General features: G+C 43.9%; 1 protein-coding gene across 6 annotated transcripts in view; it reads right to left on the bottom strand.

Moving 5' to 3' along the window:
* Positions 1 to 18624, bottom strand: part of LOC131835991 (membrane progestin receptor gamma) — a 94266-nt gene that overhangs the window by 4945 nt on the left and 70697 nt on the right. For 4 of the 6 annotated variants that reach the window (XM_059180944.1, XM_059180942.1, XM_059180941.1 and 1 more), the window contains one exon: positions 13919 to 17406. In XM_059180944.1, coding sequence (XP_059036927.1) covers positions 17165 to 17406 — 242 coding nt within the window. In that variant the 3' untranslated portion in view covers positions 13919 to 17164. Of the gene's footprint in view, positions 1 to 5164; positions 5291 to 6398; positions 6468 to 13918; positions 17407 to 18624 lie in introns of those variants that run through there. The other 2 variants (XR_009355447.1, XR_009355448.1) reach the window with 1 other exon arrangement.

Genomic DNA, 18624 nt, shown 5'->3' with positions numbered 1-18624 from the left:
CTTCATCAACCTCTTCTGCTTTGCAGAATTCTTATACATTTATCATATCTGCAAACTCTGGGTCTACTTGTTGTCTGAAAAAAGGAAAAAGCCAAAAAGTCTGTTCTTACGGAGTCAGCATCAAAAGTAAACGATCCCAAGGGGAAACTAAAAGATTTAAGTTAAATGACCTGTCACTGCAAGCAGTCTATTCATACTTGTAGTGAGCCAACAGAACCTGCCATCTCCTCCCAGACACACAGCTTTTCTACCCTCTTCCACCCAAAGTGGCACCTTCTCTAAATAGTATTTCAAGGACCGTGTGCTCAAAACCTAACAGAACTAAGCAAATAAACTTAATGAAGAACATTCCTCAACTTTGATCTCACTACAGTCAACTGTCAGACCAGCTCCCCTTCATGTTCGTCATCCCCTATGCCTGAGAAAGCCATCAGACAGAGTTCCCCTTAGGCCAGTGTCACACTGAATGTAATTACTTGCTAGAGGGAGTCTTTGGATTGGGCATGGCTTCTCTTTTCTGCCGTTCTAACAAGGCATCAACTTCACACTGGTTATCCATGCTATTCCTGTCATTAGATTTAAAAACCTGAAGTGGGGGTAAAAATCAGACCATGATTTTTTTAAGAGTTTAGCTTAGTTTTTTTTAAAACATATTTAAGACATAAGAAACCTTTTTATTATTTTTAAGACATATTTAAGACATAAGAATATTTATGACATAGGACATTTCCTTAAGACATAAGAAACATTTACTACTTAAGGTTTCAGAATGTAACCAGTGTATTAGTTTTCCTTTAACACTACTGTATCCACAGGTCTCTTGCCCTATGCCCTCAAGTGATACAGTCACAACTCCAAAAAAAAAAAAAATTACACTTACATATTGTGTTGCTTGAAATGACCCTATACTGTTAAAGATCATGTCCAAACAACGAGGAAGCAGACCTCCTTCTCCTGGAGAACCAGTCATTGTGTGAGTTTTTCCACTTCCTGTCACACCATATGTGAAAAGGAGACCTACAATGTAGCAAGTCACATGGACTTATATGTTGAAGGTCACACTGGGTTATATCTTAAAAGTCCTCCACTTTTGGGGCACCTGGGTGGCTCAATGGGTTAAAGCCTCTGCCTTCAGCTCAGGTCATGATCCCAGAGTTCTGGGATCAAGTCCCACATTGGACTCTCTGCTTGGCGGGGAGCCTGCTTCCTCCTCTCTCTCTCTGCCTGCCTCTCTATTTGTGAGCTCTGTCTGTCAAATAAATAAATTAAAAAAAAAAAAAAAAAGTCCTCCACTTTTAATATTTCTTCACTGTATTAAGAAACACTTAAAATTAACCAGCTCAAAAAGAAGGCTGTATGGGCGCCTAGGTGGCTCAGTTGGTAATGCTTCGAGTTTTTATCTCAGCTCAGGTCTTGATCTCAGGATGATGAGCTCAAGCCCCTCATTTGGCTCCACGCCCAGGCTGGAGCCTACTTAAATAAAAATAAAATATTTTAAAAAGTAGGTTTTATACCACCCTAACAAATCTGAATTCAAGGCCAAACATAAACAAATATATAAGTACCAAAAAAGTTTTTTCAGAGGGGGACAAAAAAGAAAATGTAACAAAAGCTTCAATAATCCTATCATTTTTGCCATGAATGAGGTTCACTACCAAGGGATTAGCCACAACATCAAAGAGCTCCTTCTGGGTGGGATGAATGCCAAATACTTGTTTAAATGAATACAGAGTCTGTGAAGAAGGAAAAAAATTAAAAGCATAGGAATGGAACTTCACTCTAAGCTAGAAACACATCTGTTTAAATGTATTCAGATGTTTCTTAGTGAACATTTAAGATCTAGACAACGCCCCCCCAAAAATGAAGTCTTTAAACTTGGAACCCTTAAAGTCATGACATAATTCAAGTTATACCCCTTATAAACAAAATGTAGAAGTTTAAAGTCCACTAATGCTTCACAGACCCAGGCTGATTTGGGGCAGCAAAGATCAAAATCATCATGACTCAGTCACAGACTTGTGAAAATCATCAAACATTACTCCATATACTAATTTACCACTTGCTCTTTTAAAATGCCATAGCAGCATAAAATCAAGTTATTTGGTGTACTGTCTTAAAATCAGAAATGACCTGTAAATATAATCTCATCTGAGTTTGTCTAGGAAATAAATTTTAATGGTGACCCTTAAAAAAAATCAGTACTTCAATTATCAAATCTCTATCAATATATGATTATTATAACACTATTACCAAAAATATTACCAAACTCCTACTTGGAAAATTTGATTGGGGACTGAGGTATATATGAATATATTTTCATGTAAACTAAATTGTCCTTTTTGTCCAGAGGCTGGAGTTCAATTATTTCTGTCTTTGTTATTTTTTAGTTTTTCTGAATTACAGACATTGCAATTATTTCTGTAACCTTCCTGAATGTCACAGCTTTTGTTTCACGAATGTCAGTACATGAACATTGTTGTTACATGAGCATTCACTAGAATTTATTGTGGATTATAGCCTTTGTCAAGTAGTACCCTCTTTTCTGTTTTATACCCTTGTCCTTACATTCAACCTGTACAGATATCACTATCATGAACCTTAGGTTTTTAAAATTAGCAGTTTTGTCCCCCCACAAAGGGGACATGTATAGATTAGTACTCAAACATACACTAACACAACATGTGCTAGCCTTAGCCTGGCAGCGAATCATTTCATTCTTACCTTCAATTACATACTATTAATTATTATGCTCATTTTATAACTTGTTAAAAGATCACACAACTAACTCTTACTTCGTGGAAGGTTTTACCCCAACCCTGTAAAACAGCTATAGAGTTCACAAGAAGAATAAAGAATCTTAGAACGGAAAGGATACACATAAAATAGTGCTGATAGATCAGTCAGATGACCTCCAAGTTCTTGTGAACAAATCCCTTCTTACTAATAAGAAAACCAAGACCCAGAGGAGGAACTTGCCCAATCCTCCGGTGCTGACTGGTATCCCAACCATTTCCAGGCCAGCACTGCCTTCTGTGACAAGGCGGTGAGAACTGCTAATCCCCACCAAGATTTCTGGTGGGGATGTACTTATACATAGGAGATTAATCTAACAGAGAAATCTTATAGAGAAATGAAGTTCTTCACAGTAAGGCAGTTCTCAATTATTTGACATCTTTGAAGCCCACTCCTCCATGAAGCCTTCCCAGACTATTCATTCGTGCTTCATCCATATTCATTGAAAGGGGAACAGGACAGATAAGGTGCATATCCCCCTGAAGCTTACATTATAGCAGGGAAAAGAGACAAATCTCTTGATGTGTGCTAAGTGCTATCAAGGAAGCACATAAAGGGCAGACCAGGACAGAAGGAGGGAAGGGTGCCACTTCTGATAAGGTAGATATGACACTGTGAGGAGGTGATGTTTTAGCTGAAATCCATAGATGAGGAGCCATCTGTGCTAAGAGCCAGGAGAAAGAAAAGTCTACACCAAGAGCACTGCCCTGAAGCAGGATCCCGGCTTATCCAAGGAACTCAAAGGACTGGATGGCTAGCAATAGATGACTGTGGACAAACAGGAGACAAATTAAGCAGGATCTTGCTCGTTTAAAGACTTTATGCCTTGAAAAATTTTAAACAGGAAACTGGCCAGATCAGATTTACACTTTAAAAGATCTCTCTGGTGGCTCTGTGGAAAATGGAGAATAAGATTCAGATCAGAAGCAAGCAGTCCAGTTAGATTTCAAGTATGGTCAGCAAACCAGCACCCCTCTGAGAACTGTTTTGTTTCCTGTCTAGGAGGAGAGAATTAGAGAATCTGGAGTAAGTTTAGAAACTTTTGTAGCCATTTGACATGGCTGCCACATCCCAGTATGACATCACTGGGCTCATTTCATTGAACAGATTATCAAACCACTTCTCTGTGGTCTAATTCAGATGGCAAAGCTACAGCACGAAATTAATGGTCATGATGCACTGAAAATTTAAAAAGCTGTTCCTTCACCACAGATCACTTGAGAATCACTAGTCCTGGCTAAGCACGGCTAAGATGAGTGGGAGCAGTAGAGATAGAAACAAAAGGACAGTTTCACATTGGAGCAGAACGGATAGAATGTACTGGTGAATGAATGGCATTATGAGCACACATGGTGCCACCATTTATTGAGAGAAGACAAGGGAGGAAATGATTTAGAGTGGGGAAAGAAGAGTTCTTTTCGACACACAGAATTTGAGATGCATATATGACATCCAGTGGATGTTCAAATTTAGAGCTGAGTAAAGGGTTCGACAGAAGATTAAAAAGACCCTCCAGAATCACTGTATAACCAACATTTAAAGCCACGGGAAAGTGTAGAGAAGAGCGCCCTGGTATAGCCGACCCCAGTACTGAGAGGTTGGAAAAGGAAGAGGAGCCCACAAAGAGGGGCCTGTGAGAGCCAAGAACATGAAGACTTGGACAGGAGACAGGAGAGGGCTTCAGGAAGGACAGTCCTGCTAAGAAACAGATTATGAGGACAAGAGATGTCCATCTAATATGAGCAGTCCAGAGCCCCCTGGTAGGCTTCTGACAAGCCTGCAAGAGCAGGGTGCACAAGAGTGAAAGGCCGCTGGAAAGTAGAGACAAAAGCCTGAATCACTGCTTCCTCCTGCCTTCCCATAGTCCATCTCTTTCAGCACACCAGTCTGTCTTCCTTCTGTGCCCCTAACTCAGCTGTAAAGGCAAGGATTGTGCCTTACTCATTTTTAAAAATCTCCTGCCCTGCAGCTTTCATGTAACGTATGTTGAACTGAACTGAACTCACTTTGCTCAAGATTTTATTAAAAATAACACTTCATACAAATACACAATGCCTACTGCTAATCTGCACATGAAATTATATCTATGTGTATGTGTCTTTGTGTATAGCTACACAGCACAATCATTCATTAAATGATCCCTAACCTAAAATAAATAATCTAGTACAAGAAATTAACTCATAAAAAGCAATCCTCTAAACTCATAAAAACCAAACGTATGCCTAGCCACACTTTATATCTGGTGGTTATAGGGAAGTAAACAAGTTTTTCAAAAAAGTGAAAACGTGAATTGTGTTATATGTAAAAAATGTTAAAGCCCTTCAGGAGAGAACATCTCAAGTATAAATGGCTTGGTTCCAATGGGAATTACCTCCTCATAGTCTCCATTTTGGTTGAGTCTGTAACCCTCAGGGGTATGAAGCTGAACAGTTGTATTATGATCACTTACGCAGCACACTTGATCAGGAAGGCTCAATAGGCACACCCTACAGTACACCTGAAATTACAGGAAGGGGCTTCCAGAACAAAAGTTGACTACTTTTCATTTAAGCTTCCCATTCATTCATCTGACACTTGGTCTCTCAACAGAAGAGACTTATATGAACTTAATGCTATGAAAACCAAAACTTGCTACCAGAAAGTGTCAGATGTAAACAGATGTATCAGGATTAAAATCAAGGGATTTTAAATACACATGCAATTAAAATAAATGGGATAACAAAAGCACCAAATCACACAGCTTCTCTTCACTATTATACTGGTACCAGTTGAATAAATCTGTATACAACAACTAATACAAAGATCTCTAAAATTAATATCATCATACGATGAGAATTATTTGAAAAGCTGTTAGAATTCTTTGAAACTGGATGTCAAATAAAATTTGGCCGCTTAACACTTAATATACAAATAAATATAACATATACATATATACAAATAAGAATAATATACAAATAAATGACCACAACATCCAAAACACGGCTTCTTCATTAGTGATAGGGTTAAGGAAAAACTGTTCAGATGTATGTGCAAAGTACCTGGTTCCCTCAACTTAGAACAAGAGACACATTCCAGTGCCAGTGGAGAGAGAGAAAAATATCCCAGAATAAACCAACCTTCTCTTATTTGCCATCTGCCTCTAAAAGCCTGAAACTCGTGAAATACATGCAATTATGATTAGTTATTGGACTGAATCAAACTGCTCTACACCAGCGTCTTTATGAAGCGAGTCATCATTTACTGTTTAACAGCCCTGAAGATGGGAGAGAATGCTCATCCAAGCAGAAAGTTCCCTGCCTTCTGAGAAAGCAGGAAGAATTCTCCAGGACAGGTGAAGAATATTCTTCATTATCTAAGTTTTCAAATTATAATTAGTTACAGAAGTTATACAGTTGACAACCAAAAACTTCATTTTACTGGACTAATGAATCCCACATAGAAACAAAATTTTAAAGCTGGAACCAGCCTTACCTATTTCACCAAATGTTCTCTGACTATGCTTCCACATCTCCATCTCTTCCAAGCATACACAGAAGACAGAAAAGGACTGAAGAAAACACACACACACACACACACACACACACAAATTTATAGGTAGACCTTACCCCAACTGGATCTCTAAGACTTGTTTGGGATCCTTTCTTCCTTAAAGTTTCCTGGGTGTCTTAGTCCACCTGGTCATAGGTTAAAAAACATTCAGTTCAAAACAACATAAAAAACCTCACCTATAATTCATATAGAGACAACCTTCCTAGGATTTATAAAGTTCTCCCTTAGCAGTTCCAAAACATTACACCCCAAGTAACATAAGAATAAGCTGCATTAGAAGAAAATATGTGGCACACGAAGCAAAAGCAAGCAAGACTGGTTTCAGGAAATGGTTTCAATACTAGGTAATAGTTCTATATTTAAAATAGCTTGCGTTTTTTCTGGAAGGACTATACAGAAAGTGAAGCACTGTAAGTTTGAAAAATCTATAGGTAATTGACCACGCTTATCTTGAAAGCATTTATATACGCGCACAAACACACACACACACCGCTCCAACAGCCATTGCCCAGGCAGACTGACTTCACCAAATGATAAAAAAGCAGGTGGGGAAAATCCCACTCGATTCTTTCATCAAGATCTATCTACGCTTTTAAGGAACAATTGTTTTCTCCAAGTTTATCATCCTTTGTCCCCAAAGAAAACTTAGTCGCCAACCTGCAATTTCTTGCTCTCTTGGAATCAAAATAAAAAGATATTTTGACTTCACCAATTTCACGAAAGCATGCGGCTTCCCTCCAAGGCAAACCCCACATTTATCTACAGTGCAGATAAACATTTCACAGTAAAATTGAGTGTAATTATTGGCGTGGACTTTAGATTATTAAAATATTTTCGCAACACAGCCCGAAATGAAACAAACAAGTTTCCAGTACAAAATATCATGGCGCGTTTCCTTAGTTGTTGTTGTTGTTGTTTTAAAAGATAAAAGATTTTTACTTTGGCCCTTTCAGAAAACCAGCTGCCTTGGCAAAGTATTGCTTTACGCAGGAGCGGTCCGGACCCGGTGCACCGTGGGCTTGGGCGCTCGGGGGCGGGCCGGGGCTGTCAGCCGGCTCGGACCCCCACCCCAGTACGTGTGGTCTCGACCTCCGAGCCGCGGCGTGGGCTCGGAAGAGCACGCCGCGCTCGCGGGGTCCAGTGCCCTCCAGGGACGGAGGCCGCCCGGCGCCAGCAACACCAGGGCACAGCCCACGGGGCGACCCCCGCCCGCACCACCAGCATCAGAGTGCAACCTGGAAACGCCGGTGGTCGGGCGGGAAAAGGCCACTTCGTTAAGGGCTGGGGGCGGCGCCGGAGCCAGGCGGGTGGAACCCGAGCTGACGGCAGCCCACCAGGCTCTGGGCTCCTGGTTTCCCCCGACGTGGGCTGGCCTCTTCTGCTCTCTGGAGGCTCGGAGCGGGACGCCGGACTCCAGCGTGAGGGGAGGTGGGGACGTGGAGGGCGCGCCGCGGACCGGTCCCCGCCAGCCAGGCTCTCCTTAGCGGCCCACGCGGGAGCTTCCACTTTGGAGGCCGCAGTCCGGACAGCAGGGGACTCGGTGCAGACCGAGGAGACGCCGGCCCCTGCCCCGTGGTCCGGTACTCACGCTGGCTTCATGACAGCGGGCTCCGTGCTGCCGGGATGCGCGAGCGGGGCGCCGGGCTCGAGCCGGCGGGCTGGTGAGGGTGGCGGGCGGCGGGCCGAGGAACTGGTCGCGGAAAACGGGACTCGGCGGCTGAGGCGCGACGCTCCGAATTGCCGGCAAACGCACCGCGAGCTCAGGTGAGCTCGCGCCCGGCGCTTTTTTATACGGGCCAATCAGCGCCCGCCCGCGGGAAAAAAGGCGGGGCCTCAGAGGAAATAACTGCTCGGCCGGAAACCTTGCTGGTCTCCTAGGCGACCGCCTGGAGCCCGGGGCGTCCAGGATGCAGGGCTGCAGGGCTGCAGGGCTGAAACCCGGACCTCAGACGTAATAAAATCCAACCCCGTCCACTTTCCCAGGAGAAAACTGAGGGTTTCTTTTCCTACAGCACAAGAAGGCCAATGGAAGGACAAGTCCAGGGTCGACTCAGAGGTCACAGGTGTTCCAGGACGGGAGTGTCCTATTCTTGTCCTGTGCCCTGCATCTCTCACTCCCTCCCTGGCTTCCACATCATCACATCATATTGGATTTCGTTCTCTCCTTCTCCTTTCCTGGGTTCTCCTTCTCAGGTTCCTCCAGCTCTTTCGTACATAACACGTTGTGTTATGAAATTATTAATGTTTGATCCTGGGCGTTGTTTAAAAGAAAACCACCGGCCCAAAATGGAGTCCCTCATGCTAGGCCGAGTCACCAAACCGGGCCCTAATCTCTTACCTAGGTACAGTTTCTACTTCGCCCCAAAACATAGTCTGAACCGGTCAGTCAGGAGCTTTCCCGTCTCAGCACGGGTGACGTCATCTCCATCTCCCCCTCCCCCTGCTCCCTGCCCCCCACGAATGGCAGATGAGATGATCCTCGAAGAACCCCCCTGCCCTTCTCCCTGAGGGAAGGTGACCTGGCCTGAAACAATCCTATCTCTTCTTTCAGTAATGATTTCCTTTCCCCACACTCCTTCCTACAAAAACCTTTAATTCTGTACAGCTCTCGCGAGCAGGTCTTTGTTTGCTAGACAGGATGCTGCTGTTCACCTTAAAAAGCCAAGTTGATCTTTTACTCAGTTGAATTTCTGTTTGACAGCATACAGGGATGAATAAAGTTTGGTCCTTGCCCTTCAGGAACAATATCCATAACAACTCTTTAATCCGATGAACAGATTTCAAACACATCAGTTTGCCCCTAAATGGACGGCAATCAAATATGCATCTAATCTGTGCTCTCAGAGGCATCTGCTCCCCTCTCCTAAACCGCACCAGTTAAATGGACATAATTTTATATCCTTGGCCCATATTGTTCTACATAACAATTTTTTTCCTAATGACCTAATTGCTTTTTAATAGATGAGTCTTTAAGCCATCAGAACTGTTATTAAATGGCAGTTGAGATTTGTATTATTTAGGAATTAGGCATGGCTGCTGGCTACTTACCTCTTAGTTACCCTGCAGTCTGGCTTGGCCTCAGTCTCTCCATTGGAACTCTTCTCACTGAGACCATCACCTCCTTGATACTAAACCAAATTGATCCTCCTGGACCTCTCAACAACACTAAAAATATTTTCTTCCTTTTCCCATGCCCCCCCCCTTTTTCCTTCTAGGTCTCTAAGCCCCTCTTTCTCAGAATTTATGAGGTGTATTGTTCATTTTTGGCGTTTCTTGTTTTTTGTCCATTTGTAAGGGCCTATTTAGCCATAGCAGCTCCACCTTGGTTTAACAGCCATTTTGTTGTTTATGCAGTAAAACTTAAACTGACCACCCCCCCCACCAGGGGAACTGATAACAGAGCCCAAATACAAGGGTGGGTCAGGTCAGGTGGAGAAAACAGAGCCTGAATGCAGGGATGAGTCGGATCAGGTGGAGTCATCCAATCAGTGGAGTACTCATATTGTCTCCCTAAATGGGAGACATTTAGGCACCCCCTACCAAGGAGTGTGGGCCCTGCCTTTTGGGCATCAATTCTGACCAAGGAGATAGGCTAATTCAAATAGCTACTATGGGGTGAATTGTAATTCAATTGGCCACCCATGTGTGACCGAGCATGACTGTGCAGCTTTCTCTGTGTGTTGCAATCTCATTGGCCACCTGTGTGTGGCCAGGTTCAACCACATGGCCTTTGCTCTATAAAAGTTAGTCTGTGAGGCTGGGAGGGGTCACCCTCTCTAAGGCAGCCCTGAACGGTCAGTTTGATTCTCGATGCTGGGCACGAAATAAAACTTTGCTTGACTTTCGCTTTGTATCAGTCTCATTCCTTTGATTTATGGACCTGACACCTTCAATGTTGTAGCTTAGGGTTTTGACCTGGTTGCTAGCTGAGACGTCTCCTCGGGCGCTCCTGGTCACTCTCATGGCTTCACATACAGCTACAGACCCAGCTGCCGTTGCTTCTCCATTTGGGTGTCCCACAGCACCCACTTGGGTGTCATACCTACCACACCCTAATATCTTCCCCTGAACCTGCTGCCCCTCAGTGGATGGTATCATCGTCTACCCAGTCACCCAAGCCAGGGTCCCTGGTACCATCTTTGACTTTTGCCTCTCCTTCTATTCCAACATCCACTCACCCCATCTTGACAGCTTTATTAAATAGCCTTCGAAACTCTCCATCCACTTCTCTCCATTCCCTTGGCCCCTACCATGTCTTGTCTGGATGACTGCAACAGTAACCAAACAGGCTTCTCTGTGGCTACCCTCCCAGGCCACTTGTAAACCACAGATCTGGTCACATCACCCTCCTACCTGCAATAGCTCCCCAGGGCTGGGCAACCCCCACGGGGTCCCGAGGCTCTTCCTCTCCAAGCTCATCACTTACCATAGCCCCTCCAGGCACATGGCCCTTCAGTACCCTGGGCTTATGTAGCCAACCTGCTTTCCTCTGACACTGCCTTCTTACTCTCAGTTCTCAGCAGATCCTCATCAACGACCTGGCACTGGATGCTGGATCCCTACTCCACACCCCCAGTCCCCTGCACCCTGCGAACACCTGTTGCTTTGCTCCATCTCTCCCATCCCAGTTTGGTCACTCTTCCTTATGGCATCCTTTACCGGCTTATCCCCACAGCCTCACAAGGTGGCGCTGTTGCACCCCAGCGCCCAGCAATGGAGGCCCTCTTGTAAATGTTTGGAAGGAATGGACAAATCATCCCAGCTGAGGACCCAGGTAAATAATAGCCCACTATTTAAGTGAAGTCCCCCACTCCAGCTTTTCTTCTGGCCAGTTTCTTCTTCCTCACCTCTATCCATACTAAAGCTTATTTTCTTAGGGGAAAAAAGGTAAAAACAAAAAAACAGGCATCTCACACCTAACACTTTTTTTTTTTTTAATGATTTTATTTATTTGACAGACAGAGATCACAAGTAGGCAGAGAGGCGGGCAGAGACAGAGGGGGAAGCAGGCTCCCCACTGAGCAGAGAGCCCGACGTGGGGCTCGGTCCCAGAACCCTGAGATCATGACCCAAGCCGAAGGCAGAGGCTCCAACCCACTGAGCCACCCAGGCGCCCCCACCTAACACATTCTTATCTCTACCCCCAAAGGGTTCCCCATAGCCAGTAAAAGATTTGCACTTTCCCTTAGAGATCCACACCAGGGATAACGGTAGTAGACAGAGAGGTAGTAGAACGGAGTTTTCTACTAAAGTCAAGTTATGGAGTATAATTTAGGTCCAGTAAAATCTACTCTTTTCAGTTGTGCAGTGTATGTTATGTATTTGACAAACACAGCACCCTGTAGCCATCGTCACTGTCAGATGTGTAATACCCCCAACACTTCAAAGCCTTCTTTGTGCTACCCCTTTGTGGTCATCACCTTCCTATACCCCCAGCCCTCGGCAACCACTTTCCTGACTTCCTCCTTTAGAGTTTCCTCTTTTTCAGAAGGCCTCTTCTCTAGCTGGGCAAAATGCTTTGGAGATTCACACATGCGTTGCACGTATCAGCAACATGTTCCCTTTTTACTGCTGAGTAGTAATCCCTTGTATGAACGCATGACAGTTTATCCATCCACCAGCTGATGGACAATTAGGCTCTTCCTACTCTTTGGCAATTACGGTCTAATTATCTGCATAGAGGTCTTTAAGAAGATAGGGATTTTCATTTCTCTTGGTGGGATGGTTGGTTTCATCATAAGTGTCAGTTTGACTTTATAAGAAACTGCTAAACTGGACTGAGAGGGTCCTATGCAAAACACAGGGGAGAGGCTAACACTTCAGCTGATGGGAACCATAATTAACTCAAATACCTAGCTACGCGAGTCCAGCTGTGGGAACCATATAACTACTAGTGACCAGATACTGCCACAGCCTAGAGTGTTTGAGGGAGGGTGGTACAACGAAGACAGGATGCCTATGGCCCTCCCAACACACAACACTGGGACACTCTCTTCCGGGCCCAGCTGTTGACTCCCATCAGCTGTGGCAGCATCATCTCACATCCACTGGCCCTGGGACTCTCCCCAGGCCTGAAAATGAATGACTGGATGTTAATGTTTTACAGACTCAAAAGACAATAAAATCAGCAAGCTTAGTTTGGGGGGGTAGCATGGGAGGCTTGTAAAATTGATACAAAAAGAAACAAATGATCTAAACCATATTTCAAATGAATAACATACACATAAATGGGCCATAACTAACCCAAGTAATTTAGACTATTGAGACCATATGCCCTCAGGCTCAAGACAAAAAGAACCTGAAACATATATCGAATTCTAATTAGTAAGCCTTTTTGCAGACATGGGTTGGTAATTCTGAAATGACATGCTGTACATTCTAAGACTGAGGAAATAATACATTGCGATAAGAAGAGCCATGTTTCTCACTGTTGGAGAAAAGAGTTATAGAAATTGCCAAAGGGGGAAGGATGAAAAGTACTTGACAAGTCTCTTTTTCATTAAGATTTTATTTTTAAGTAATCTATACTCTCAACATGGGGCGCAAACCTACAACCCTGACATCAAGAACTGTGCTCTATCAACTGAGCCAGTCAGACACCCCAATACCTGGGAATTCTTCATACTATTTGGGAACATTTTTCCAAATGTGGGGAAAAAAAAAAAGAATGGTTGGAATAGACGAGTGTTTTTTAAACTCCCTTATATTAAAAATCACTTGGGGCTTTTGTTTAAAATTTAAAACTCAAGAACTACTTTTCCCTCCCAAGGTTTTCTGCATCTGTCCATCCGGGCCTGAAAATGTGCATTTTCCAACATCAAACACATTTTCGAGAGGCTGGATTAAATTATCTTTGAGGTTTCTTGTTCCACGCTCTACAGGAGGCCAGAATTAAGCCAATTTTAGAAATCTGTTGCCCTGAGTGAAAAGAATGGGTGTGGCAACTCTTTGTCTGAAATACATCTATTGCAGAGTCGAAGCATTCATACAAATACCAAGAGGCCAGAGGAAAACCCCTTGCACAATCTCCCAGGGAGAACATCCAGGAGAAATTCCAGAATTGTTCAAGTCAAGTGACCCATACATTTTCTAGAGTTAATACGTTTCAGGGATGAGTGGCTTGATTTCCATACTTCCGACAGGACAAGTGCCTCCTGGACTTGGGGCCTTTGCATATATGCCACATCAACCCAAAACACCAGCCTCACAACGTGCTGGCAAAGTGGGACCCTTTTACCCACTGAAGCCCTCCTCAGCTGTTAGCTTCTCAGAGTGGCCATCCGATCTCCTCTGCCCTGTGCCTCCCACCTCCATTTCTCCACCAGGCTTATTCCCTTTAGCATACTCCCCACTATCTGACCTCATCCCTTTTCCCACTGACCATCAGCACATTCCTCCATGCAAGTGAGTTGGGTTTTCCTCACTTCTCTTATCCCCAGCCCCTAAAGCAGCATTCATTCTATATGTATCAGGACAAAAGAAATAGCCACAGAATGATTTAACAACGCACAGATGTGTAGCAATCTTTTTCTTACGACAAACACGTTTGCCGTGTGATAGGTGAAACATAACCAAATCAAGGGGGAAATAGGACTTTATTATAACAAATAAATTTTATTTTCTTTCTCCCACACAATTTAAGAAAACTAGACATTGCTGTAAGTTGGAAGAACATCTGAGTTTAGAAATGGGTCTTTGCCTTTTTGTCCATGATGGATTGTTGGCTAGAAAATCAGAGGCTGGCATTCGACTAATAGTTATAGAGCATCATCATACAGTGTTAATAGGTGTTTCATATAGTGAAACATACAGTTTGGCCATGGCCAAGAGAAATTTGGGACACAATAGAGCCACACAAAGGGTTTATCCAACACATGTGACCGTCCTGTTCTCCAACTTGCCTTCCCTAGAACTTCTCATGTGAGCTGGGTTCCACAATAAGCACTTTGAGAAAAAATGCAGAAAACCAAATATTTAGACCACTTTGTACTCAAATGATTTCTAAAACCTCCCACTTCTCATTCAAATCCACAGTGACAAATTCACTTCTCTCTAAAAAGTGAGCAACGGAAAGTGAAACCCTTAAGATGAAGGTGAAACTCTTAAGGTAAAGGTGAAGCTGACGACGTGGCCTCATTCACACACATTCAGGTTTTATCGCAACTGTGGCGTCTGGGAAGTTTGGGGGTAGTGTTTCTCAGCAGGGGGAGGAAGAACAGGGACATCCTACTGGGAGTCTGTCACCCCTTTTGAGGCAGTACCATGGCGAGAAGTCACCACCAGTGGAAGTATGGTGTGTCTCAGGGGCGAATTGAGACACTCAAAAAACTCAAAAAGAGGACCACTGAGAGGCGCTACACGAAAAGACATCTTCCCAGTGAGGTCTTCAGCTCACCCAATGCCAGAATTTTTTACTTTCTGGGATGGCTTAAGCAAAACTCTAGCCCCAGTACTTTTTTTTTTTTTTTAATTTTATTTATTTATTTGACAGACACAGATCACAAGTAGGCGGAGAGGCAGGCAGAGAGTGGGGGGGAAGCAGGCTCCCTGTTGAGCAGAGAGCCCAATGCGGGGCTCAATCCAAGGACCCTGGGATCATGACCTGGGCCAAAGGCAGAAGTTTTAACCCACTGAGCCACCCAGGTCCCCCTAGCCCCAGTACTCTTAATACCTAAAGGTAATTAATATATGTGAACCCACTTCCCACATCTAGAAGCTTCCAAATCAGTATATTGGAAACTGTTCTCAAATTGTAACTTGTAACACTGTCCAAAAGTATACCATGGGACTAAGTTTACCAAACATCTAAAATCATTATGAATCACGGCACCTATTTTGTGGATCTAACATTTCTTTTTCCGTTGTGAAGTATGGTGAAAAAGCCATGTAACCCAAAATTAAATAATTTAAATGTCCTTCAAATGAATCACCTATTGTCTTTCAACTATTTCTGAGCTAAACAAAAAACATTATTTTACTCTCTCTAAATAAGATATATTAAAAAGCTTCATGTCTTTGGCATTACTAGAATACGGTATTTAAACTTTGTACTTCTCAGCATAAAATTGCAGTCACAGCAAGATGAAAAGGGAGCCCACGGACCCTGCTGGGGTAAAATTCCGCTAACAATGTCAGATTGTGGCCAAAAACTAAATTTTGTCATGCAGCTGGCAATTAATGTACCAAAAATTTACCAGCCCATATATTTTTATCAGTCTACCTTCCCCAGAGGAAGTAAACAGATAATAAAACTAATGAAATCACATTTCTTGACCACTCTCATCCAATATAAATTTTTACTTGTCCTTAGTGGATTGGACAATGAACTATTCACAAGGCCATTTCAGTTTCTGGGCCCGTTAACCATAGAGGAGTATTCTAAGATACGGGGGTGTTCCTAAGTCAGCAAAGAAGATCCTGCTTTGTGATGGACAGCCCCTTAAGTCATTAGCAAGTGCAGACCAGGGGTTGATGGGCCTCTGTTAAAAACTGGTTTGCATCAGCATTTCTGTATTCTCCAAAAACACAATGAAATACTAAAATTTAACTCTCGATGCAAAAGATGAGAAATTGCTCAGTCTCATGCAGAGTAGAAAACAAGGGGCTACATCCTTAGGCAGTAGGTCAATGAAAACTGGGTCAATCACAGCAAGCTGATAGGCCCAATGCCTTCTGGAATTCATGAGGAAAGCATCTCTTCAAGTTTGGCCTGGGGCGCTTCTGCATTAGAATCACCTGGGGACTTACCCAGATTTAGGGCAAATCTCCTCTAAAAGACCTACATTTTAAACGATAAATGCAGAATCTCCTGGAAATCTGCATGTCACAAACCCACCAAGTGTTTCTGATTCACCAAAAAGTTTGACAATCACTACAGTTGACAGACGCAATAACGAGGTCTTAGCTTCTCCTGCACATGAACTCTAAGATCTGCAACGTATTTAGAAAGCTGAAGTAACATCAAATGTACAACATCCCCAAATGTTGTGATGACGTTGGTTTAAAAGGTGACAGATGAACCCAGCCAACAGAACTTAAGTCAGCCAACTCCCACACACTACACATTTGACCCCTACTACACAATACGGTGCAGCATCAAACTAGAAACATGAAAACATTAAAAAACAGAAAATGGACAGCCAGCCATGTGGGTGTTCTGATGACATGGGAATTGGCACCATAAGGTAGAACGGACTTGTGGAAAAGAGGACTCTTTTCTATTCATTCCCTTCACTAGGTGGGGAAAGGAAGAAGACCCTTCCCCAAACCAGGTCTCTCCCTTCTGGAGTGCTTCCCCTGTCCCCAAAACTCCCACAGACCCAACCTCCTGACTCAGGTTCCTTACACTGATCTTTCTGGCTCATTCTCCCGCCCTGGAGCTCTTGGGAGAGGCCATGCTATGTGGAACTCATCAACTGAAGTATGTTCCCATTTGCAAAGGGTAATACTACAAGGGTCGTGAAGCTTCTTTCAAATGTTTAAAAGTCAAGCTACAAGGGCGCATGCTTCTTCCAACTGTTTAAATAGGATTGAAAAACCCATTTTAAATAAATTTAAAACTTAATGAAATATTAAGAATCTGCCCAAACAAGGACGTACTTGAACTCATCTTCCCCTTTTAAAATAATATAGAATCAGTGCACATCTAGAGAAATGTCACCAGTTCAATACCTTACTGACAAGAACCCACTCAAAAATGCCAAGACATCAGCCACTGTGGCTATTTCTGACCTCTGGAAACTGGTTCCCTGTGGCTGGGTTAGGGTGGCTAGGATGGGCTAGCTTAAGGCTGACATCTGGCACGAACATGTTACGGTCTGAATCATGTTTCTTTTTTATGTAATTCTGGCTCGGGAATCCGATACAGAGCAGCTGAGAAATAAATTATGTTGCTGAGGCTGAAGACGAGGCACAGAAGGATGGCTCCAGCTATCTGAGGGAAAGACAGGGGCCTGGTGTGTGCCAGGAGCCATTCCTTCCTCAGAGTCTTGTCCAGAAGTATGGCTTCCATCTGCATGTGAGTGGCCAGGATCACACACACATGGAACAGCTGGTGACTGTGACCTACAGCAAACACAGAAAAGGCCACCAAGATCAGCAATGAAAAAGGAATGGACTGTTGATTCTATACTGTGGCCTGTAGACTCGACATGTTATGCTGGGTGAAGGAAGCCAGGCACAAGAGACCATGTACTGTCACATTCCATCTGTGTCAAATATCCAGAAAAGGCAAATGTGCAGACACGAGGCGGATTCGTGGCTACTTCAGACTGGGGGCAGGAATTGGGACTAACAGCACACAGGCATGAGGGATCTTACTGGGGCAATGGTCATGTTCTAAAACTCATGTATGCAGATGGAAATATCGGAATTGTATAGTTGAAATTAGGGAATTCTTTGGTACGGAAAGTATGCCTCAATACATTTATTTTTAAAATGCAGTGTGAGGAAAAATAAAAAAGGCCATTGAGCGAAGCAAGTCCATGTTTCAAATACCTTATCCACCAGTCCTGTGTTTCCCGGTAAGGGTTCTGGTCTCACATTTTGCCAAAGTTCACCTCTGCAGGGCCAGCACTTCTCAGCTCGATTCTGACTTCGGTGCCAAAGGAGAGGCCAGCTAGACTTAGGCGGTGGCCTCCTACTGCCGGTTAATCCCACACATGACAGGGGACACTTCCTCCCCATGCCCTGCAGGACGCTGGCTAGCCAGCAGAGGGGGCAAGGGTGGGGGTGGGCAGGGATGCGCTGAGTTGGTACTGGTGAAGAAAGGAATCCGTTGCCCAGGGCCGAGGACTGTGTGTGGGACAACTCTCAGAAACCAGAAGATGAGAAGACAGCACGTGTCATGGATTGACTTGTGTCTCCCTCTCCCCAGTTCTGAAGGTCAAGGTCTCAACCCCAGGTACCTCAGAATGTGATCGTATTTGGAGACAGGATCTTTTAAGAGACAATTACATTAAAATGAGGTCACTAGATTGGACCCACGGTGATTGGTGTCCTTCTAAGAAGAGGAGGTGGGGCCCTGGGCAGGCACATACAGAGAGGAAAGACCATGTGATCGAGACCGAGAAGAGGGCCATCTGCAAGCCAGGGAGAGCAGCCTCGGGAGAGCCCAATCCTCCCCGACCTTGGTCTCAGCCTCCGGGCCTCCAAAATCGTGAGAAAATGCATTTCTGTGGTATGAGCCCCAAGATCTGTGATTCTTTGTTATGGCCATCCTAGCACCCGGATACAACACAAGAGTTCAAAAAGGATTCTTTCAGTAAAAAGAGATAATGAGGG

This window comes from Mustela lutreola, chromosome 7 (genome assembly GCF_030435805.1).
Source record: "Mustela lutreola isolate mMusLut2 chromosome 7, mMusLut2.pri, whole genome shotgun sequence".
NCBI classification, from domain to species: Eukaryota; Metazoa; Chordata; class Mammalia; order Carnivora; family Mustelidae; genus Mustela; species Mustela lutreola.
This window is presented reverse-complemented; position numbering and strand designations above follow the sequence as displayed.